This window comes from Alexandromys fortis, unplaced genomic scaffold (genome assembly GCF_014885135.2).
Source record: "Alexandromys fortis isolate MF-2015 unplaced genomic scaffold, M_Fortis_MF-2015_v1.1 scaffold_205, whole genome shotgun sequence".
NCBI classification, from domain to species: domain Eukaryota; kingdom Metazoa; phylum Chordata; class Mammalia; order Rodentia; family Cricetidae; genus Alexandromys; species Alexandromys fortis.
The window spans coordinates 2,245,620-2,271,624 of NW_026068107.1; the positions used below are offsets into that span (position 1 = coordinate 2,245,620).

General features: G+C 37.8%; 1 protein-coding gene across 1 annotated transcript in view; it reads left to right on the top strand.

Annotated features, from left to right (window-relative positions):
* Il1rapl2 (interleukin 1 receptor accessory protein like 2) overlaps positions 1-26,005 on the top strand; it is a 634,164-nt gene that overhangs the window by 589,466 nt on the left and 18,693 nt on the right. Inside the window, exons 7-8 of the mRNA XM_050124199.1 lie at positions 16,906-17,051; positions 25,398-25,541. Coding sequence (XP_049980156.1) covers positions 16,906-17,051; positions 25,398-25,541 — 290 coding nt within the window. The remainder of the gene's footprint in view (positions 1-16,905; positions 17,052-25,397; positions 25,542-26,005) is intronic.

Below are 26,005 nucleotides of genomic sequence, written 5' to 3' on the forward strand. Positions count from 1 at the left end.
AAATGGGAGGCGGGGAGGAGGCGGAAATCTTTTTTTTTTTTTCAATAAAAAATTATATTTTAAAAAAAATAAAAATAAAAAAAAATAAAGAGTGTCTGCGCCTGCAGAGATGTAAATTGCATCTGATTGGTTAAAGAACCTGGATGAATTCCACAGCAATTGCTTTGTTCCAATGGAGAATATTTCTTTTATTATAAATCACACGCTACAAATCACTTCATCAATAACAAATGATTTCTCCTTGGGCAATACTGCAAAACAGTTTACAGACTCTTTTCTAATTGTTGCCCTCTGCTGGGAGAAAGGAGGCGGAGTAGAGAGAAGTCATGTAGCCTGGGCCGGAAATGGATGCCAGAACTTTAGCCAGTAAGCCACTGCCACATAACAATACACAGATAAATGAAGATAGGTTAAATTAATATGTAAGAGTTATCCAATAAGAAGCTAGAGCTCAAGGGCAGTGTTTTAAATAATACAGTTTCTGTGTGATTATTTCGCGTCTGAGTGGCCAGGACGAACAAGGGCCTGCTGCTACAGCCTTCCAAAGACATGTTCAATCTATCTTCTGGTTTATATGAGAAACTTCTTAAAATGGAAATAATTTCATTTCCACTCAATTTCTGAAAGGCTAGAAACTCAATATAAGCTTTGTTTTGAGTAGCAATTTCTTCCTTTTGCTTTCAACTCTTTTTGGTCTTCAGTATACCTTTTTTTTTTATTCTCTATGAAAGAATGGAGTACTGCTACAAAAGAGGAAATAGATATAACAAAATATTTTATTCTTAAAGTGACTCTATTGAAGAGCTACCAAATAACCTACTAACGGTCTATCCCTCTGGATCAATGACATGGATCATTTAACACTTTAAGGTACTTTCTGTCAAACCTGATGACATGGGTTCCCATGATGGAAGGAGAATACAGATTTCCACAAGTTGTCCTCAGATCTTCAAAATGCTCTGGGGCGTGCATCTCCCCACATACATAAAACAGTATACCTTTCTAATAAAACAATATGTAGCACATGTAGTTTTCCCCATAAGTTCACTTAAAGAATTAAAAATATTCTGATAAGTATATGGCAAGGCAATCACATACCATACTGTGTGGATATCATACTACAAACATGCACAGATTATGATGGTTATGTTGCACTTAGTTGTCACCTTAGAGGTACATGGTCATACATGTATCTACCATTTACCTAAATATCTTTGTCATTCATGCCTATGTAGAGGAACTAATTGAGAGTCCCAGAGCAAAACGATAGTCTCTGTTCTGGCAACTTCACGCACATTTTTTCAGTGCTTTTAAGCACACCACATATTCTCCATCTTCCCATAGGGAGACTTCCAAAGTAATTTCCCATTTCATTCACTTTCAGCCCAGAAGAAGGATCATGAAGCAATTTTCATGTGATTTAAATGAATTTCAAATATAACACATATGTGTAAGCAAATTTTGCCAAATCATACAAAGGTTTCAAGATAAAATAAAGCCTTGGTAGGCAGCATGGTTTTAGCCCAGGTCAGTCTTAATTGCCATTAATCTTAAAACTGCCGTTTCTCTAAAGTATTCTTTTGTGAGGACTGGTATCCACTGAGCTTTAACCTGAATACATGCATAAGATAGTTAAAGTCTATCTAAGACACATTAGTTATTTCTCCTTATTTCCTGAGTGTACTTAGATGCCTGAGCCTCAACTACACTGTCTTGAATTGTATGATTTGTTGGGCAAGAACATATAATATAAATAATAATAATACTGCTATTTCGTATTGTTATAATACTCAGAATATTGCAAAACCACTTTGACATTCTAAATCACATTGGAGTCAGTCTCATCCTAGTCAGCTAAGATAAAGAGTGTTATCTTTATTTGGCAACTAAAGAAACAGAGGTTCAGAGATTAAGGAATAGCTTCTCTTCAGCAGTTTACCAGTACAGTTACGGTAGATTGAATTAATAAAAACATATCTTTCATGAATCTTTAATTGGCCAAAATATTTTGTTGCATTAAACATTTAGGCTGCAGAGAGACAAAAGTTCCCCGGAACTGAAAGAGTGAAAGTCAGTATGGAGTGAGGCTAAGCAGTCCTGCCATTAATCAGGGTGGGAGGACAGACAGATAAAGCCAGCTGCAAAGTTAACAGAAAACACTGTTTCTCCCAGGGTCACGGAGCAGTTGTAAAATGTTATAAGAACCCATCCTCCCCCAAGTGATTACTGCTTTTCTACCAATGATGCCCAGCTCTGCTTTGCTATCGGCATTTAGTGTTAAGGATACCCAGAAGTTAAGCCACCCTCACCTCGTAACAAAATCCAAGCCAAAGTTAATTCCCCTTTCTCTGATACCACTCCAGAAAACATCCCAGAAATCACCAATTCTTCTTTATGATCCCCTCAGAATCTTAAAATCTTAATGTTACACTTTTTTTTTTTTTTTTTGGTAAATCAACGATCAGTTGGCAGCTGCTTGACTGCCCCTCCTCAATGTATTGAGTCAATAAATCTGATCTGCTCAGACTACAGACTTGATGCTGGTCTTGGACTAACAAAGATTTAATAGAAAAATAGAAGGAAACACATAACATCAAAAGAGAGATTTATTCAATTAAAAGATTTTTTAAAATATACCTCCTGTCTTTCATATTCTCAGTCATCATCTCAGGGCAATGATTGCTATTAATTCAGAATAATAACCCAGACACTCGGCTTAAACTAAGACATCAAAGGAGGAGTCAATTTGGTTGAAGGGGGTATTTACAGTCAATGGAAATTGGATTTAGACATCATAGTACTATTTACCTCAATTAAGAAACCAACACACTTTTCTATTTAAATTGCAGGTGAACAGAAAATTCAGTTAGCCAGAATCTCCAGGCCCGTCCAATTCAATTAACCCATATTTCATTGCATCCATGTTCTTTATCTACATGTCATGTTGCCATTCCCTTTCGGAGTGCTTTTTCTCGGTTTTGATCTTCAGGCGAGCAGAGAAAGGACATCTACGGAATCGTATAGTTCCTACTCTCATTTCACTGCTTACTACTGGATGCAGAGTCCCAAGTTTACAATTCTTCAGACTATGATTTCAAACTAACACAAAATAGACACACCTTTAGTAGAAACTGCTTCCAACCTTGACCAGACCGATGATAAATGATATGACACCCTTTTGATATGCTGGGCAGTACCATTAAGCTGCAGCTCCTAGTCAGTCACACCATCATGCAATCATTTATATACTGGACTGTGACATGGCCTGAATGTGTAGGTCAGAGGACAGTTTTCAGGGGTTGTCTCCTTCCACCTTGTCTATGTAGTTTCTCTGTCATTTCTATCATGCTGCATATGCGAGGCTAGTGAGCCCGCAAGCTTCTAAGTACGTGTTCTGTCTCTGCTTCCCCTCTCATTGGGAACTGCATCAGGATTTTTATATGGATTAAAGGGATTGAGCCCAAATCATCAGGCTTTTGTGGCAAGTGACTTTACCTGCTAAGCCATTTTATTGATCCTATTCTTTACTCTCTGGGCATGATCTCAATAGTGCCAGCAATGGAGTCTGTGAAATGTACATACAATGATGCAGATGGATTGTGGCCTCGTGGGTAGTAAACTGACAAGTAAATTATTAAAAGCCCTGCTGCTACTGGAAGAAACTTGAAAGTAGTAGCCCTCCTTCACCCAGTTTACATGTGTCATTGCTTCCATAACCCCTGTCAGACACCAAAAATCCACAGATAGAAAAGGGCACAGTTATGTGCATATATCTTATGTATTTCTCAAATATTTTTAACTTAAATAATAAATTTTATGCATATTCATGGCATAAGGCATAATGATTGAATACAGGTATAAATTGTTTAATATGTAAATCAATTTTAATAAAACTATCACCTTAAATATTTATCATTTCTTAATAATGAAAACTTTCAAAATCCATTTTTTCTAATCTTTGAAATATCCCTTTCTATTGTCTATAACCACCTATTTTACAGTAATATGTTGGAACTACTTATGCCTATCACAGTTATGTTACCTAACATTGTTTGGTCAGTATGTCCTGATCTTCTCCCACCTCTGAGAACCATTATTTTTCCTTCTATGAAATCAAAGTAAAATATTCTATACACTCTGGGTTGTGGTGATGCACTCCTTCAATCCCAGCACTTGGGAGGCAGAGGCAGGCCGATCTCTGAGTTCAAGGCCAGTTTGGTCTGCAGAGTGACTTCTGGGACAGGCTCCAAAGCTACAGAGAAACTCTATATTGGAAAAAAAAAAAATCTACACAGGAGCTAGGGAGATGGTTCAGTAGTTAAGAGCACTTGCTACTCTTCCAGAGAACTGAGGTTCCGTTCCTCGCACCCGCATGGAGGCCATTGTAACTCCAGTTCTGGAGAATCAGGCTCCCTCTTCTGGCCTCCACAGGCACTGCTTGTACATGGTGCACATATATATGTTGACTGAGGTTTCTGTCCCTCCTGGTCCCACAGCCCCTTAGCCCCAAAGAAACACACAGAGGCCTACATTAATTATAAACTGATTGGCCTATTAGCTCAGGCTTCTTATTAACTCTTATAACTTATATTAGCCCATAATACTTGTGTATGTGTGTGTGTGTTAGACACGTGGCTTGGTACCTTTATTAAGCAAGGCAGTCACATCTTGCTTGCTGTGTGTCTGGCTTCCTTTGTGTCTCGGTGAGGACTTCAGACTAAATCTTTCCTGTTCCCAGGATTCTCCTGTTGTCCTTGCCCCACCTCTACTTCTTGCCTGGTTGTCCCACGTATACTTCTTGCCTGGCTACTGGCCAACCAGCATTCATTTAAAACATAATTGACAGAATATAGCGTTTTATCAAAAGTAATACAAGTGACAGGATAAAAGACTATTGTCCCACAGCATATGTAGATGCAGGCAAAACATTCACACACACAAAAAATTTCTATAGATGAGAGAGATCATGCAGAAGTCATCATTTCCATATACCTAAAATCACCCCAGTTTATTTATAATATTCCATACAATGTAAATGCTAGATACAACATTGTTATACGGCATGAATCATAGAATGATGATAAAAAAAATCTTACATGTTTAATACTAGGATTATTATTTCCAAATATTTTCAATCTCTGTCTTTATCTGTGGATACAGAACCCAGAGAAAAGGACAGCTCAGAGTTATTTATTGCTTATTTTCTCCTTTCCTTTTATTTCCATAGTTAAATATTCTTGCAGGGAATCAATAATGAAAAGTTAAAAAGTGTTAATTTTATTGATATATCTGAGCTCATCACAATTCTAAGTATATGGAGCTTTAAAAATATTTATTTATTGGCATTGATTATACTAAATTAACTCATGTAGTACCTTGCTAGCATTATACACATACATTCAGATTTAGTTTTTTTAAAGGCTTAACTTACGGAAATATCAAAATGAAAAGTAGAGTTTTTCTTTATCTCTGTCCCCTAATCAGCAACATTATGGGTACACTGGTTAACTCTGACATATCCTTATCATATAAAGTCTGCAGTTTACACCAGCATCCATTCCTGGTATTGTTCATTCCTAATATTTCAGCAAATGCAAAGTGATAGGTTATTTACCAATATAGTATCATGTACAATACTTTCATTAACCTCATAATCCACCCTGTCCCACATATTTCTCTGTCTCCTTCCAAATCACATGATCAATCTCCTGATGTTTGTACTATAATTGCTCTTTCTAAAACATTGTAGAGTTGGAATCCAATATAAATAGTTTTTCCTTTTACTTTTTTTTAGCTTTTTCACAACATACAGCACATAACTTGTTCAGATTGACTTCTTTATTATATGCATTTGTGGGTTTTCTGTGTCATTCCATGATGTTCTACTATGCTTTAAAGACATCACATCTGACTTATTTTTATCTGGTTTTCCTGATGTTTCGGCACTGTCCTCTACCCTTCAGTCCTACTGCCTCTGTCTCCCAAGTGCTGGAGCTGCTATTGGACCCAACAACTCTTTGCTATTATGACACTTTTTGGAAAGACAAAGATAAATGAGTTATTTATCAGGCATATTTAATAGCGATTTATTATCTTTATAAGAAATGAGAAGATACATGGATAAATTTTATGTGATTTTTTATCACAGTAAAATGATTAGCAGAAAAATACAGAGAACTCTTATGCATCCCTCTGTACCTCTTTCAGTTTTTCCCTATCATCACTATCTTGCATTATTGTGGGGTATTTGTTACAATTCACAGAAAAACTATCACGCAATATTGTGAACTAAGGCTCATAATTTACATTGGGAATCACCCTTTGTAATCTATGGATTTGGAACACTTATAATTCCTATAGCAAACATTGTAGTATCATACTCATAAGTTAGCTGTCTCATAAATCCTATTTTCTGCTTCAATTCACCCTCACTTCTTCCCTGAAACCCCCAGTAACCAGACATTTTTGAAATTTTCCCCCTTCCTTTTTCCCAACTCCAAATGCTTCTACATAACCTCTCCCCACTCTACTTCAACTTTGTGGCCGTTTTTGCAGTAATTCTTATTGAATACACATATACATACAGACTACACTCGGTCTGTATAATATCACTTTTATGTATATTTTCCAAGCTAATTAATTTGTATTGGATAACTAGTTGGTGTGCTCTTTCCTGGGAAAGGCTATTTCTCCCACTTTCAGCATTCCTTAGCTGCCTGGAGTTCTTTATGAAGTTAACTTGTCTATTGTTGTTATTCTGTTCAGCTCATTTTTAGGCAGTTATGCTGGTGAGACTTAGTGAGTGTAGTTTCTGAATTATTGGCTAATTTTACTCTTTGTAACATTTTGTCTTCATGTAATTGTGATCATATACTGCATAGCCTTTTCAATCATCTCATCTTAACTTTTGCAAAATGGGTTTTTTAATCTTAATGAAATACAACGTAGCATGTTTTCCTTTTATGAACTGTACCTTATCTTATATCTAAATTATTAAATATTAAAGTTTACCTACATAGTTTCTTGTGCTATATTCTGTAAGTTTTACAGTTTTGTACTTTACAGGATTATAATTTACGTTGCTTCTGGAAAAAATATATAGATCAATGTCTATATTATGTTTTATATAGGGATGTTAGTTCTTCTGAAAATGCAGTATTTTCCCACTATGTTATCATTGCTCTGTTCTCAGGGATTCATTCACTGAGTTTAGGCTGACTTTTGTGTGGGAATTACTTGGGTATCTGTTCTGTGGTTTCTGTTTTTGCTTTTTGGTTAAGTAATATTTTCAGTCATCATTGCCTGGACTGATAGAGCTTTATGGCAAAATTTAACCCAGTAGTGTCTTTGTTCTGACCTTGTTCTTTCAAATGTTGTGTTGGTTATTCTGTGTCCTTTGTCTTACTAGCTTCCAAGTGTTAATTAGTATACATAAAGTAATTTAGGAAGCTTGTTGGTATTTTGGTTTGAATATGAAATGTCCCCACAAGCTCGTCTGTTGAACTTTTGATGAACTAATTGATGGTACTATTTGCAGAGGCAGATAAACCTCTAGGAGACAGGAGCTAGCTGAAGGAAGTAGGTCATAGAAATCATGCCTATGAAGGTCATTCTTGGTCCCTGGTTCGTCTTCTGATTCTGTTTTCTCCTGTTTCTTACAGTTATACCAAAATACTACAAATTTCTAGAAATATGTTTATTTAGATCTTTGACTTATCAGAGTTTGATACTTTTCTTTAGATATTTTATGCATTTTTAACTGAAGCTGAAATATTACCCTTTGGGGGATACTAATGTAACAATGGTATACTTTGAATTTCACATTTCAATTTCTATTTTAAGTGACATAGAAAAAATAGCGATTGACTTATATTTATTCATCTGACAATTCTTTAGTTCCAGGGGATTTTTATTGTTGCTTTGGGATTTTCCCCAAAAAGTCAATTATATCTGTAGACAAAGTTTCTAAAGTATATTTTACTCATTTTTTGAGAATGTATTTTTTTTTGTGGGGGGGGTACTTTGAGACAGGGTTTCTCTGTGTAACAGCTCTGGTTGTCCTGAAACTCACTCTGTAGACCAAGGTGGCCTCAAACTCACAGAGATCTTCCTGTCACTGCCTTCAGAGTTCTGGGATTAAAGGTGTGTACCACTACCACCAAGCTGAGAGTTTCTTATATGTATACAGTATATTTTTAAAGCATCCATCCTCACCCCCCCTCTCCTACTCCATCCCAATCTCTTCCTCCATATCTCTTTTGCCAACATTACGCCCTATATTTCTAATTCGCTATATCCATCAAAGCTACGTGTATGTGGACAGGAGCAGGACCATCCACTGAGGCACGGACAACTGACAAGTTGTCACATCCTTGCGAACAGCTGCCCTTCTTTTCCTGAGCAACTGCCAACTTCCAAGAGTTTCCTGTGTTCCGTCCACCATCCATGTTGGAATTTTGACAGGTTTCATACTGTTCTGATCTGGTGGGGCAATCGCAACCATTATGAGTTGAGTTGATGAGTGTAGAAACACTGTCATGTCCAGAAGACACTGCCTTTCAGCAGTCCTCCCTAACCTTTAGCCCTTATGAACCTTCTGTCTCCTCCTTGAAAGTTGTCCCTGAGCTTTGGATGCTAGGAGAGTGATATAAATGCCCCATTTAGGACTGAGTACCCCACAGTATTTCTTTTTTCCATTTTTCAACACAAGGTTTCTCTGTGTAACCTGGCTATGAACTCGCTCTATAGACCACGCTGGCCTCAGACTCATAGAGATCCGACTCTCCCTGCCTCTCAAGTGCTGGAATTAAGGGTGTGAGCCACCACCGTCCAGTAGCAGCAAAGTGTTAGAGATAAAATAGTTCCTTGCCAACAGCAGCTAACTTTATAGCTTCAGAAAATGTGTGTGGAGAAGTTCTGTGTGTGAGGAGGAAAAAAGAAAATAAAAGTGAATCTGAAAGAAATAAAATAGATCATTAAATCTCATTTACCATTCTTTATACAGATGCTATTATCTGCTGACTTAAGAACAGCAATGCCCAACAGAATTTTCTGTGTAATGGAGTGGTCTATTGCTCTGCTGTCCCATAAATGGCCTCTAGACACATGGGGTATTGGGCACCTGCATGAATCTAAAAAGCTTTTCTCATGGAGAAAGATGGCTGTCTCAGTAAGGGTTTCTATTCATGTGCTAAAACACCATGACCAAAATCAGCCTGGGTAGGAAAGGTTTATTTCATCTTGCAGCCTGTAGTCCGTCATTTAGAGAGGTCGGGGCAGGAACTCAACGTAGGAACCTAGAAGCAGGAGCTGATGCAGAAACCGTGGAGGAGTGCTTTTTTTGGCTTGTTTCTCATAGTTTTCTCGGCCTGCTCTCCCCACTTTGATCCCAGCACTCAGAAAGCAAAGGCAGGTGGATCTCTGTAAGTTTGAGGCCAGCCTGGTCTACAGAGTGACCAGCCAGGGCTACACAGTGAAACCCTGTCTCAAAAACAAGAACAAAACCACAGTCTGTCTCCAAGGCACCGAAAACAAGGCATAGGTGGCCAGTGACCTAGCATATTCCTTGGCCTTGGCTGTTTCTCTCTTAGGCATTTTTCACCACTTGGTGGTACTCTATAGCAAGGTCCTTGTCTTTAATCTCCCTCCAACAGTCCCTCAAGTCTCCTGGTTTCTACCACTCTGTTTTTGAACTGACTTCTGCACTGTCTCCCCCAGAGCCAGGGAGGCCCTGCCCTGAGGCCAGATTTCCACAACCTGACTAACCTGTCTAAGGGACAGCTGTCCCCTAAAGGAGGGTTTGCACTCGGCTCTGCGTACTGTACAGGTGGTGGCAAACAGACCATCCTGCCCCCGAGGATACCCTGTGTAGAGGAGAACTAAGGTTACTGAACAGATGGATCCTGGATTACCTCAGCGGGCTCTGACTTCAGAAAATTCCTTAAATGGAAAAAGGCAGCAGAGGAGTTGGTGTGGAAGACACTTGAAAGACAACAGCCACTTGGGAAGGAAAAGGTCACAAGTCAACACAGGCAACTCTCAACTGAAAAAAATGCCTCCATAAAATCTGCCTGCAAGCAACTCTGGAGTGCATTTTTCTCTTTCTTTCTTTCTTTCTTTCTTTCTTTCTTTCTTTCTTTCTTTCTTTCTTTTTTCTTCCTTCCTTCCTTCCTTCCTTTCTTTTCTTCTAAGTGTTCAAATACCCCCAAGTGGTTTTTAGTTCACAAAATTGTTTGCACTAAAAATGATTTTATATGTAAGTGCAACACTTACACCAGAGCACCCCCAAAGGAGCTTATTCTTGGTGACACCCTGACCTAACCCAGAATGACTAGCACAAGTCAGGGCCAACAACTGTCAGGTAGTAAAACCACACAAAGCCACTATGCTTGTAATTTGTTGCCGTAGAAAGAACTAGAAACTGGGTGCGTGGAAGCTTCCCTCATTTTCCATTTCTTCAAACAGCTTGTCTTCGTCACAAGTCCACAGTGGGAGCCGAAGCCGCCCCACGGAGACTGGGTTTCAGAGACCAGCCTGTCATTGACCAGCAAGAAAAAACACTCCAGGTTGACCACAAGATTAAGATGGCCTGTGGCCTGTGTACCTAATGTGAGGCTAAGCTGAGGTCAACATAGGCGCGCTGGGAATTTTCTGGGCCAAGGTTCGAAGCTGATGCCAACACGGGCAATCTCGAGGCAGGAGAATGAATTAGAAACACAGAAAACAGTCCAAAGAATCAATGAAACAAAAAGTTGGTTCTTGGAGAATGAATTAGAAAGCATCATTCCTTTTAAAAGGAAATGTAGCGAAGGTGCCCAGAAGGTGGCTGCAGCTGAGGTCGTGTCCTGTCCGGACCTCAAGGACAGGCCAGCACAGATGCCTGGATGCCGACACTCCTTCTCTTCCACAAAACTGAACCAGTGGAACGGCTGCATGTGGAGATCTGAATTCAGCAACAGAGACAAGGAGACCTAGTGAAATCCTAAGTTCCGGGACACAACAAAGCAAGAGAAAGAGAGTGCCCCAGGCCTTGTCTTGGGGCACCCTGGTTAAGAAGGGGAAATCTACTCCAATTGGCAGAAGTAAAACGCTAACAGAACAGGTCTCTCTCAACTGCCCTGCTAGTGCAGTAGCTGGCATTGCGTAGTCATGCTTCTTAAAGAGCTAAGCGACTTGGCGTCATGCAGCTCCTGATCTTTAGAAAAGGAGTACGGTACATGTCCCAGAGAAATTTAGGGGAACCGATGCTAGGAACCATCTCAGGAATGGTACGATCATTTGTACTGCACCGAGGGTGGAAACCTCCGCATATTCCCATCTCCAGAACACTGCAGTCCGGCATCAGCGGTTGGTAGACTGCCGCGTGAGACGCCCTTGGCTCTGGGAATGTCGCTAGCACGAACTGGCTGAGAATTCTGTGCTGTAGGCAATGCAAGCTGTGATGTAGAGGGCGGTAGAGTCAGTCAGTCAGGGAGCCTGCCCTCTGGGTCTAGGGACACAACTAAAGGTTTCTAGGATGTACCGTGTGCAGGAAAACCAGAATCGAGAGTGGCGGATCCTAAGATTCAAAAGGCCCCACTCCCAACACAGTTCCATGCCCCACGAAAGCCGCAAGAGTATCTGGGGGTCTGCAACACTGCTTTGTGCTGTCCTTGGTTTGCACAGCCTAATAACCTCCCGAGAGAATCTCTGCCTGGTGCAACCCAGCTGAAACGAAGCTTAGCTAACTTTCGCCACCCTCCTTTATGCTGGATACTTGGCAAGTTCTGAAACAGAAAGAATATGAATCTCAATGGCAAACCCTAAGAAGCAACACAGTGAAGCAGTGCTCAGCATACGCCATGATCATCCGCCTTCTTTTGCTTTTCTAGTCACCTCGGCTGGGGAAATCGTTTTCCCTTTTAAAAATATTATTTCTCTATGGTTTTTCTTTTGTGTATTTTATTTTTTAATCCTTTTCTGTCATTCTCCTGATTACTGAAGATGTTGTTATATTTAAATCTTTTCTGTGGTGCCACAAGCCTCAGGCCCTCTGTGCACTGGCTAGGCTCTCTGCTAATGAGGTACACTACTAACAAGTCCAGTTGAGAGTAATCATAGCAAACTCCAGCCTCTATCCATCCCTGTTCAAACACTACTTCAACTTAAAGAATAGGAAGACAACACCCCTGAGTCCTGGATCCTTCCACAGCAGCGTCAACTATGAGGAACTCAGTTACAATTCCAGAGCAGATAACAAAATGAAAGCAGAAAGAAATTATGCTTTCTTTGTTTTTTTGTTTGTTTGTTTGTTTGTTTTGCTCAGTGATGCCCTAAATTCTTTTTTCCAAAGGTTTTCTGTTAGCATATGTTAATTAATTACTAACAGTGATGAATTATGGGACACCTTATAATTGCCCTTCCTTCCTTCCTTCCTTCCTTCCTTCCTTCCTTCCTTCCTTCCTTCCTTCCTTTCTGTTTTTCAAGACAAGGTTTCTCAGTATAGTCCTGGCTGTCCTGGAACTCATTTCATAGACCAGGCTAGCCTTAAATTCACAGGGATCCTGCTTCTGCCTTCCAAGCGCTGGGATTAAAGACGTGCGCCACCACTGCCAGGCTTAAAGTGAATTCCTTATAGAAAGCATCCATTTTGGCCTTCTAAACTGCTTTGTCAATGAATCTTCAATGAACACAGAGATCACTTATATTCACAGTGATAACTGTTACAGCTCTTTAAATATCTATCATGTTTGTATCATGTTATATTTCTTCCTCTTGTTCTTTCGTTTTCCAACATTTCTGCTTCCTCTATTTTTGACTGATTATTTAACATTATTTCAATTTATCTTTCTTTTAGTATGTCATTATACTTAAAGTTTTATTTATAGCTCCATAACTTACAATAACCACTTATAGCCAGTTAACCCTACTTACATATAACAACATAGTCATTCACAGAAACTTCTGGTATCTTAGAATATTTTACATTCCTACTTCCTGGTCTCATTGAGATGATGGTATGATGGTAACCATTCCAAAATTATATGATGCGCTCTCAGGCTTTAAATAGGCCCCTGCAACAGACGTTCACCTTCCTAAGTGTTTTCCATGCGCACGTGCATTCAGATGAAACAAGAAAATTAGAGGGGTGTGCAGTTGGGTAGTTCTGTTTTGCCCAGGTCATTGTTATGCTTTGGTAAATCCTAATTTTTTTTAGAATCTGAAAAACCAGTTTCCTTTGAGAATGGACTTTTGAAAAGAAGAACAGAGTGTTCTGAGCTCATTTTCAAATGAATATTTTTCCCTTTCAACTTGCCAGAAGCATGAAGTACAGTTATCTGAAATTGACCTTGAAAACTAGCACTGCACCCGAAAGCGAAACTCACAAAGTTGCAGTCCTATACCTATGTGCAAACGGGTTTGACTCTTGGGCTCAGAGGATTGTTTAAGTTTTCAATTAGTTTTAGCTGATATACTAGTTATAAAATTTATATTGATGGAATGTTTCAGTGCATGCATATATTGCATTATTTACACTTTAAGTGTCATTACTAGTATTGCATCAAGCTCCTAGGATTCTGATCTGAGCATGCTAAAATGACTAGTATTAGGGGACAAGGGGACAAGAGCCCAATTATCTGACAGATTTTGGAAGAGCTGGTAACTTTTCATTAGCTCAACTGTCTCTTTCTCTCATTCCTTCTCACTTTTGCTCCCACTCTCACTCTGTGTGTGTCTGTCTGTCTGCGTGTGACACAATTGCTACATTCTTTCTAGTAATATGGTGGGGGAAGTATATGTAGAAATACCTGTGTACATGTGTGTGCAGTTCTGTGTCCTTTTTCCTAGCCACTGTTTCAAGTCTGTTTTGCAAGCTAATTTACACTGTGTGCTTTGAAATTCTATACTCATCACAACTGGTGTGGTAACACTCCTTCACCTCATCCATTCTGTCATTTTTCAATTGGGCAAATTTTGCCTTCTCCTTTAAATTTTTGAATTTAGTGTATCAGGTTTGAGCCTTAGAATGTTTATATTTCCCTTATACTAAGTCTCTAGCCCAGAGCTAGGTACATATTTGGGGTTGAAAAAAAAACCATCATTGATGGATTTTTTTTAATATATCAATATTTGGTAGGAAAGTTTGACTGCTCAGCAAACTGAATTATAGACATAAACACCAACATCCTGTTTAATTCCAAAAAAGCAAATCACCTTGCGATTTTTAAGAGCTGATAATTAAGACACCTCATATATATTAATAGAATGAAGAGGATCATTTTTCAATCCTCTCTCCAAATTCTTTCTGCAGCCTGTGGAGATCTGTTTTTGGAAACTGCAGTAGAGATGGGGAGGGAAAAGCTTCGTGGCAAGGAGTAGGATCAGCTTTCTGCCCCGTGCCTGGCAGAGGCTGTGACTGCCCTCCATGTGATACTTTAAATCGAATGAAATCTGTGGTGCCTCCGAGACTTCTGGAACTAAGAGAGCTTCTTCCACAGCAGTTTCCATGATGCTAACACAATTGAATACAGTGGGATTTACCAAGGAAAGGGACAAAATAAAGAGAACAAAAATCAGTGTAAAACAGAAACATCAGAAATGACTGACTGTATGCCCAGAGAAAGCTTAGATGGGGAAACTCTAGCATCAGGCAGTGAGTAAAGCAATTAATATAAAGACAATTAGGAACATGTGATCTCAAAAATACATAAATGTAAAAGGTCATAGAAGACTCATTTGACCTGTATGTGCTACATTGTCAAACCTTGGATAGTGGAGGGGAATAGAAAAAGAGTTACTTTTTAAAAGCTGTGTAGAACCTCCTTTAGGATTCAGATATCCGCACAGGGGATTCCCAGATTCTAACAGCTCTCTTCTGCCAACTTAAAGATTTTCCATCTCTCAAAGAAGAACTAGAAAGAGTAAACCAAAATAATATTAAATGCTAATAAAAAATAAATTCAACTGTTTTGAGAAGAGCCAAACTTTGAACACTCTATGTTCAGATAATGAAATAGATTAAACAACATTCCTTTAAATGTAGCAGTGATTGTTTTATTTTTCAAATCACTTATTTTAACTCATTTTACTATCCCAACTTCAAACTCAGTGTAATATTTATTCTTTCCAGTTAAAAGATGGATTAAATTGTAGCACCAACTGTGTAAATGACTATATAAGGTCCCAGCTTGAAGTTGTACTCAATCCCAATCAATCAGAGAAGCCTTCTCTGTACTCATGATTATACATCCATAAGGAAGTCAAACATTACTCTGTCAGGATGGGTGGTGGGGGCACACACCTTTAATCCCAGCACTCAGGAGGCAGAAGCAGGCCTATCACTGTGAGTTCGAGGTCAGCCTGGTCTACAAGAGCTGGTTCCAGGACAGGCTCCAAAACTACAGAGAAACGCAGTCACGAAAAATAAATAATATTTACTTCTGTCACCTCTAATGTTCCACATAAAGTATTTTATGTTTACTAGTATATGTGTACATTTAGACAGCTACCCCAGAACTTAACAGTCTTTTTCTGATACTTTTTTTTTCACATTAAATCTCAGTTTATTCCTTACATTCACAATAATTGCTGGTTCTTTTGGAGTAGATGAAAACAAAAAATTACCCACTCAGTTCTATTGGATATAGGATAACAACACATTTGTACTTCTTCATTATAATTGTCCATATTCACTCATTTTAATGTGTATTTATTTATATGTGAATATTCTACTCAAACCTCTACTAAAATTATGCTTTACATCACAGCTTTCTTATATTTTTAAACAGCAATATACGATATTTTGTACCCAGTCAAAAAGAAATTCAAGTTTCTTTGGGGTCACAGATATAAGAGACCTAACGGCTGTGTATTTCCAAAAACCTGTTCAATCTTTATTGTTTTCCTTTTGAAATTTCAATGAAAATAGCCTTACAGTTGTATCAAGTGCAACCCAAATAAAGCAAAATAAATTCCAAAAAAAGAGAACATTTGTATGTGTGGCCTCTAAATACTGACATATATTATACAAGGCAAACAATTATGCTGTTTTTCTGATACTTTCATTTGCTCTTTTTGGTCAAAAGCATGAGAAATCAGAAACATGTCTCTCTGAGAACAGGGGTTCTTCCATGAGTAGGAAAAGCAGAAGAACAAGAAAAGAAGAAGGTTTAGAGATATCAGGGCCGTGAGAGTAGCAGAGCAGCAGGTTTGAAACAGGACCAAGTACTGTATTAGATATCAAGAAAGGGAAAAGAAAACTGGATTCTCACTAATATTTGGAGATTAAAAGTCACTAACCACTTTCAGTTTGTTTTCTGTACACTCACAAGTTAGCTTCTTGTAGTTTTCGTTTGGTCTGGTATTTTTCAAGACAGGATCACTCTGGTTGTTTTGAACTCACTTTGCAGACCAAGCAGGTCTCCCACTCACAGATATGCCCCTGCCTCTGCCTTCCGAGAGCTGGGATTGAAGGTGTGTGCCACACCGCCCACCATTTTTCATGTTCCTTTATTTACAACTTTGTAAAGTCTAACTTCTGACATAAAACCCATGCTTGTCCAGGCTCTTTCCTTTGTGTCATAGTGTAAAAACCAAACTAGTATTCATAAACTCAGTATAGAACATTAAAACCAATGTTTCCTCCTTCTTTACACAAATCGCGTATACTCTAATCATCAAAGCCCAGTGGCATATTGTTGCTTCTTTTTTGATGAGTAAATTCTCCACTTTTTTTTCTTTCTTATTTGTTCCTCACATTTTGTGTTCTCTTCCTGAAAGTGATACACTCCCATACATCCAACCAGAGCACTCTGGACCCTACCAAGTCCTCAGGCAGGGGTACTATTTTACCATCTTGGAGAATTTGTATGACTGCTTTTTGCCTCATTCAAACTAATGCAGCCAAGTCTACTGTCTTTCTTTCAGGCTCCTCAAAGAGCATCTTGGAGAAAAAGAAGTTGAATTGACACTCATCTTTGACTCAGTGGTGGAAGCTGACTTGGCTAATTATACCTGCCATGTGGAAAACAGAAATGGACGGAAACATGCCAGTGTTCTACTGCGTAAAAAGGGTACTGTTTTCCATAAGAACAGCTACATCTTCGCAAACTAGCCACAGCTACTAAATAGGCTTTTTGGATACAGACTGTCATTTAATAAAAACTTCCTTTAGCTATCATTGTGTTTTTAAGGGGTAATATTTCTCTTGTTGAGATATTAGCAAAAATAAAAAGCCTATGACATTCAATAGAATGAGGAAATGACTAATTGAAATAAAATATGGTTAAACATTAAGTCAATTGACATAAAATGTGCCATGTTTGTAATTCTAAGTGATACATAAAATTGTGGTATTTATTGGCACTCAATATTTTCTCTGTATTTCACCTTCTTATGTCAGAGTGCTTAGTTGAAATATTAGACATTATATTACCAGATTAAAAACAAAGTCATTTATAAATTCCAGAATAAAATGTAACAGAAGTAATTAATAATATCATATAAGAAAAGTTATCATAAACACCACAAGTTATATTTTGTGACATGATATGTTACTAAAAGGCCTTCAGTGGATGAATATATTTCCAAGTGTTTTGGCATCTCTGGAAAAGTCATTTTTAAAATAGCTTGCTGTAGAATGGGTTTGTGATGGGCAAAGAAAGGAAACTGAATGCAGGCGTAAAAAGGCTAAAACTAGACAGTGCCAAAAAAGCATCTTAAAGGGCTTCACCAGAAGTCTCAATGACTACAGAAAATTACTAAGGGTTTTGCGTGTCCACCTGGGAAAGGTTTTATAAATGTAGCTGAACACATGTTCTTTATCAGGCCACTTGTTGCCTAGGCTATAGAACAATAGAAGAGATTCAATCAGCAAAATCATTAGTTGTGTCTACTGGCCAAGATGGAATTTCCATTTGCTTGCCAGACCTGAAGCTTGAGCCCAACGAGACTCTCCAGAAGAAGGAAAGAAGCACGTTTATTCCGAGAATGGTGCTTCTATCTCAGCAGTAGCACAGCTCACATGAATGGACTTGATGCTCTCTTAAACTAAAGGCGTATTTATGTATAAGGGGTCTCATATGGAAAGGGAAGCCAGTGCAGCCAGGTTCAGGTGATCTGGTTCAGCCACCTGGTGAAATCGAAGTGACTTGCTGACTAGAATCTCAGAACCTTAGTCTCTTCATATGTAAAATAGGAGTAATGATATCTATCTTGTAAAGTTAGTGGTTTAAATAAACATGTAGTAGATATAAAATGCATCCCATCAAGAAGTATATTTTATTATACTGAAATTTAGTGGTTTTTCATCTATATACCTTTCTACATTAGTATAAGCTTTGCCTAAGCCTATGTACTTTGTGGCAAAAGTCACATTGTCCTTGTACTTTTGGGTCTTATTCTTACTTCAGAGATTCTCCAGACCAGGGTCAGCTGCTATACTTCTGCATCTCCAAGCAACTTAGAAAGTGTTTTGCCACTAATAGGTACTCTTGGATTGCATTCTGGTTAAATAAACGATTAAAAGTCTCTTTTAATATTGAGAACTCATATGTAGCAAATATATGCTAGGTATTGAGAAAGACACAAATAAAATAGACATCGTCAAACCTCTGAGGTAGTAATAATGCAAAGTTAAATAAACATTTAACAAAAGATACATATACATATATATGTGTGTATACATATACATATACAATCCAATTTGAAAATTTCTTTGGGAAAAAACATGAAAGCAGGTCTTATAATTAAACCAATGGGAACAGATATGATCTACGTTTTAAAATAAATTTATTCTATTTAAAACTATAGCAACAACTGGCAGCCCTTAAAACTCTAGAAATCTGAGACTGGACATGAGGACACACTGTAAAATTCTACTCCCCTTGATATCATCTGCAAAGAACTTTGATGAGAATTATTAATAGCTGACAAAGTTCTCATTTTCCCTATTCTTAAATAAATGTTGAAATCCCTGGTTTTCCAGCTTCTTCTCATTCGATCTCTGAATGATCTCATTCAATCTCCATCTCCTTGATTTCCATTTACTCATTCTTACCTCACACACAAAGTCCAGCCTTACATATCCATTTGCCTATTTCATAATACATAAGGACTTACATATTCCAAAGTCCCTAATTTCTTCTGCCTATCCACATGATCCTTTGTTCTTCTTCATCTCTATCATCATCACACTAGATTTTTGGGCCAAAATAGTTAAAGCTGCCCTTCACTTTTAGTTTTCTCTACTCTTGCCCTGTATGTAGGCCACCAATAAGCCCCATAGTTTAACTTTCGAAGGCTGTCGGAGCTTTGACCACTTCCACAGCTTCACTGCCACCACCTGAATTGGAGCTCCAAGCTCACGCGAACTGAACAAAACCCCAAACTTTTACTATTGCACAATCTGTTCTTATTGCTGATCTCACGTTCTACCACAATCTAGCTCAAATGGAATGCTCACTAGCCTCCTTTTATTTTTCCTCTGCTCATCAAGGATATTCCTTTCTTAGACTCTTGTCTCTTGTTTATTTCTTCTGCCTGGAACATTTCCCCCAGCTGTTCCCATAATTGCCTCTTCTTTTATGACCTACTTAGTAGGCATTCCATGGCCACCTCATAGACAGTATAATTCGCTACCTTTTTTGTGTCCTCTAAGTTTCTGTCTCTTTCTAGTGTGTGAATTAATATTGGATAATACATTGCACACTTGTTCCTTGCATTCTCCCTGTCCCAAGGATGTACATTTTATAAGTGTAGAGATTTTTTTGTGCTAGTGACCACTGCATACATAGCACACATAATAAATGCTCAAAAGTATTTGTTGGAAGGAAACTCTCCTCATACGTGACTAGCTCAGTGCTGAGGGAGGAAAGGTAACAGAGTCGCCAAACAAGATTTTATCTATGAGCATGTCTTGACTGTGTGGCTTCAGTTACTTCAGGCTATTTTCGCTGTTGTTGTTTTTTGAAAGTTTTAACTCAGGTTTGGAGGTGAAAAGTCAAAAGTCTTAAAGGCCAGGCATATATGAAAAATAGAAGAAAGTTTACTATTTTAAAAAAATGAAAACGTGAACTATATAAAACACACTTTACCTAAAGGTCAACCCAGCATTCTGTTCTAGAAGATTTTGACCCATGCTATGAAAGCTTCAAGGTTTTCAAGTGAGGCTGAGAGGATAAAGATTTTTTTTAATTAATTAATTAATAAATAACAGTATTCATTTTTCTTTTTTTTAAATAAAACAAGAGCCCTTTATTAGAAACAAATGGAATACAGACAGAATAATTTGATTGCTATAAGAAAATACAAGCACTTTCCTATGGGAGAGAAAGGATTATGACTCTCTCATGACTATGTTCTTCACATAGAGCATACACATTAGCATTTTAACAAGGACTTGAGGAATAACATAGCCATGGCCACTCTCTCCCTACTTTCAGTATTCATTTTTCTAAAAGCATATATCATTTCAATAAAATGACTCTTCTAGGTAGAAGTTAAAGTTTTCACTGTGCTTTGCTAAATGACATGGTTGATTTTTCTTCATTTGGTCTTTAGACTCTTAAAAATAAGAAAGTCACAAGTCCTTGGGAACCTGTTGTAATTTTTAAAAATCATCCCAAGCTTATCTTGTGTTGAGAAACATTAGAAAGTCATATTTAGACCTATTAGCCTTTCTCACAATGGAGCCTGACCTCATAGGCTGTGGTGATTCCACCTAGAATCGAGGCAGAGCTTGTTTTATGGAACGGTGACTTCTTAATGAGCTGCAAGTCCTTTTCAAATCTCCTAAGTGATCATCTTGGACAAAAAAACTTGTGACAAATTATTTCTTGAACTCAAAATGGCTTTTGTAAAGTGAAAATTCACTTCTGACATAGCCAATGATCATAGACAGGGATTACAAAATATGATATATCTATCCCCTTTCACAGTAAGCTCCTACATTCACCTACCCTTTTGTTTTCTCTGAAGAGCTATTAGCTGAAAAGTGTAACTGATCATAGGGTGGTAAGAGATCCATATGATTTTTCCCTTTTGGTGAACCAAGATTATGAACTTAATCTAAAAAAATTCTGGTAATTAGTTCTACCTCTCTACACATGCTTCTTTACCCACAAAATACAGGCATGACACCAAATCTCAGTGTCACGTTCCCTCTTCGTCCCCCTCTCCCTCTCTACCCCTACCTTCCCCTTCTTTGTCCCTCCCTTCACCCTCTCCCTTGCACTTCCTTCTGGAAGCTAGAAAATCCAAGACGTAGGTCTTCATGGATTTTTATCTAATAAAGAACTCGTCCCCATTTCAATCAAGTGGCCTTTACCAGTCATATCTCTACCAATGTCTTGCTCAGAACCGGGATTATTCACTATTTTAATTGAGCCTTTTCCTGGTGTGCTCATCTTTTTTTCTGAACCTTCCCCAGACTCTCCCATAAGGCTCTTTGCATTCACAATGTACATCAAATCTCCTTGAACCTCTACCTATTCATTACCCATTTTATTTTTTTTATTTTTTTTTGGGGGGGGGTTTCGAGACAGGGTTTCTCTGTGGTTTTGGAGCCTGTCCTGGAACTAGCTCTTGTAGACCAGGATGGCCTCGAACTCACAGAGATCCACCTGCCTCTGCCTCCCAAGTGCTGGGATTAAAGGCATGTGCCACCACCGCCCGGTCTCATTACCCATTTTAGAAAATACTTCTACATTTATAGGTAATTGTTATAGCAGAACCCTACTTGTCAGCAGTAATTTATGCATCAATTTGCAATTTAGCTGCTATAACAAAAATAGCTTTTACTGAACAGTTTATAAAACTCTCCACAGAATTGACATGTATAGTTCTAGGATCTATGTGCTAGCATATTGCCTACTTAGTAAGGACGGATTCCTCATAGTTGGTGAATTCTATGTGGTCTCACAGAGTAAAGAAGTAAGAAGATTCTCTTAGGCCTCTAAAGGGGTACTGTTTTCATCCATCGGAATGGAGAGTTCTTGAGCTACTTACTTCCTGAAGGCACCAAATCCTAGTGCCATTACTTTCGATCCAGGTCAAAACACATTTTCTTTAATGCTGGGCATCAAACTCTGGACTCTAAAAAATGCACAGCCTCTAAGCAACATCCTGATATCAACAAACATGAATTTTGAGAGGATACCAGCATTCAGGTCACAGCAGAAGTCCTCAGGTCAAACCTCCAAACTCATTTACTACTTTGTAAGTTAGAAAAACAAGCTCAAACATCCATAAACACACACACATACACACACACACACACACACCATCTTTTGTCTCTTGGCTTCACTTGCTATTTTTTCCCATAGAGTAATATTTGACCTTTGTGTTCACATTGAAGAAACAGATGAGCTCTAAAGGAAGAAGATACAAAAGAACTGTGTCTGTACTTTGAGTGCCTACAAGAAGTTATAACCACTCAATAGATTTCTCCTTGGCTCCAGTTACCCTTAGGAAGTATTTACAAGACACAGACCAAAATAAATGACTTTCAGCTTCTCAGTCAGGAAATGTCTTGAAGTATAGATCCTGCTGGGATAGAAAATGGCAAATGTAAACAGAAGACAAAAGAAAAGCCAGATGTCATTTGGCTGATGGCAGTTTTACCCTCTGATTATAGGATGGATGTTTCTCTTTTGATAAGACTGCCTTGACGGAATCCAAGAATACTTGTTGGGTCTCAGAGCCAAGGTCCCCAGTTTTCAACTTAAACAGCCACCATTATGTAATATGTTTCAAAGGCATTTTTATGAAATGGACCCCCAAACCACAGATACTTTTCCCACCATGATTCTCTTCCATACATTTACTGCTGACATGGGTGCCTGCTACTTGGAGGCACAAATTGGTCCAGCTGCTGAGGTTTCCATCTACCTAATAGCAACTGTACTCTGTAAATAACATAGAAATTGTTGGGAAAATTTCCGTTCAGTGACTTTGAAAACAGTTGAGAGCTGTTCTGGTCAGAGAGGAAGTGGACAAGAGCGAGAGAGATGTCAGAGGGGGTGGGGGTGGGCAAGAGGGAAGAAGATAATGAACAAAAGAAAAGCCAAACATGAAGGCATTTACAGAATAAATTGAACATTTATTGTGGTGAAAACAGGAACAAAGCATTTGAATTATGTCAATCAAGGCCATAAGTTGAAAGAGAAGTTGATTTTTCAGAGTAACAAAAAGAGCGTTTATTGTTTCCAACATAGTACTGGTCATTTGCAATGTATTGTGGACAGAAAGTGGTGGGGAAGCAAGTGAAGCTTGTGATTTGCTTCCCAATATAAGTTTGCAAGCTGGCTTTATGCCCCAGATAGAGGTAGTCAGTGGCTCCTACAACACCAGGTTCTAAGACAAGAGGCATGCTTAATGTGTAAAAGGATTTTTATTTTTGCCTAAAATGAGGGAGCTTGGTTCCAAATTGAATTCCTCTTTGAGGAGGTAGGGCAAAGATACTCACTCACCACGCCTGTTCACTAAGTCCCTTCTTAATGTCCATTATGAATAGTTTGTCCTTCACAACAGCTCCATTCTCTTCCCCTTTCACTCATTTCTCCTTCTGCTTTAGTAAAAAAAAAAAAAATCATCGCATTTATTTCCTTTTCCTCTCTGTGATTTTCCTAATCAGCTATATTGTGTCCAGCTCTCGGTCTACTTCCTTGGTAAAATTTAATTCCTTCATTCACCACAAAACTTAATCCTTCCCTTCACACGTGGAACCCCTATGGGCTCCCTCCTTCCATCACCGTAGCGTTTTGTAGCGTCCTCTTCAAAGAAGTGTGTGAACTCTCTTCAGGTGATTTCATTCTCAGTGGTAATCACAACAGATCTTCTCTTTCTTTGGACTTGAAATAATGGAAACCCAAGTGCTCCACAAGTCACATGGTATGAGGAAATATCACCAAAACTTCCATGGAAGAATATGGAGATGCCTGCCCATTATCTCCCATTTTCATTTCATGGGTAGAGTAGATAATGCTATGCTGGAAAAAAATAAGCCTTGAATTTGAATTTAGGAGACCAGGGTTCTTATCCTACTTGAGTGATTTAAATTACAGTCTCAAATTCTGTATCTGTAGAGTCGATTAAAGTTCTTGTGCCACAAGATTATTTACAGAGCAAATGATAGCCTGGTTAAAGTATATAATCCAGAATATAATTATCCATTTTATAAATTATAATATGCTAAATCACTTTTGTTACATTGACCATGACTTATTTTTCTTAATCTATGATCTTATGTAAAGAAAAAGAACATTACCAAAGAAAAGTTGTCTGTGTTTCTCAAGAGTCACAGTCATATCAGAAATTTGAATCAACCTACCCAGGGAAACTGACTGATGCCAACTACAGTCAGAATCAACTAATGTGCAATATAAAATATCATTTCCCTTGACCGGTTCTAGTTACATGGCAAGCTAAATTAGTAATAGAGTATTTGCTTGATGATTCAGGATTAGATTAAATGGAGACCACCTAATCTGGTCTCTCTCAGATTTAGCATATCTCCTCTGGAAAATGCTGAACTCAAAATCTAAACTATCATTTGACTCATACTTTTGCTAAATTCAATAATTCTGTCTATTTTTTCTGATGATTATTCTAGATTTGTTAATATCATTAATTAAGCTACAGATAATCCACTGTTCTCTGAGCCTGGGAGACATTATTGTCTCATTCCATTATGTGCTGATTTCATTATCCCAACTCTCAGGGACCCAGGAATGCCTCAATGGAAAAGTCTAAATATAACATATATTGGTGTTGGCCAAAGAGACTAACTGATTAACCTAGATTTCTCATTCACATTTTGTTCCTCTGGGTATATTATATCACAAATATATTATAGTAATTTATTCAAATAAGTATGGGGAATGGGTAAGTTAATTCTCCCTGCTTAACATGTATTAGATTATTTTCTATTGAGGTTAAGTGGAACAGTTAAATCTTGCAAGCTCATTCGATTTTATTTGATTCTGAAAGTAATTTTATGATATTATTCTACTGTAGAAGAACAGAGCCGGTGGCCTAAGAAGTACAGGAGATAGTCTTGCTAAACCAACAAGATATTTTAACAGACATAATAGAACATTATCCATGAATCCTAAATAAAGGAGCTTTAATAGTTCCCTGATATACAATTAATGAAATATGTGTGAAAATGCTGTCTTCAAATTTTATTGGGATTTAAGTATTTCTTTTCTTATACAGTTACTACTTGTAAGAGTAAATTGCTAAAAGCTTCAGGATATAGTTAATTTTATTAACTAGTATATCAAGAGAAATTTATTATGAACGATATATTCTGAAAAGAAAACCAGAATGATTAGCATATCGCTCACACAGAGAAATTTGGTGAAATTCCAAGTGTTGCTGATTTAATTGCCTTTTTCTGTTGTTTCTGTTTACTTCAGATTTAATATACAAAATTGAGCTTGCAGGGGGGCTGGGAGCAATCTTCCTCCTACTTATACTGCTGGTGGTGGTCTACAAATGCTACAACATAGAATTGATGCTTTTCTACCGACAGCGTTTTGGAGGTGATGAAACTACTGATGGTAAGGCATCTCCTGTTTCCTAACCTCAATTAATAGGCATAATTTATGGATAATCCTGTAAAAGACTATTTCTATTCTTGGAAACAGAAATTAGAATATTTAGGGACAAAGGATTATGACATGTGCATCTTGCTCTCACAAAATTAAGGAAAAACGTTTTTTATGAAAAAAAAACTAGATAAAAATGTGATGCATTATTTTAATATAATCTTATTCATGTAATCTTCCCGTGTTTGACATCACTTCTCAATAAAAAACTGAGCAAGACAAACAACTGCTATGAAAGCCCTTTCCCTTAGTAAAACACAAGAAAAAAAATTATGTGCTATTTTTGTCTAGAAAATTGAAACTTAGATACAGGTCATTTTTACCAACAAAATGCATGAACCTACATATTTTGAATACTTTTAGTAGCATTCTCAAAAATGATTCCAAAGATACAAATTTAGAATGTGTCTGTTACG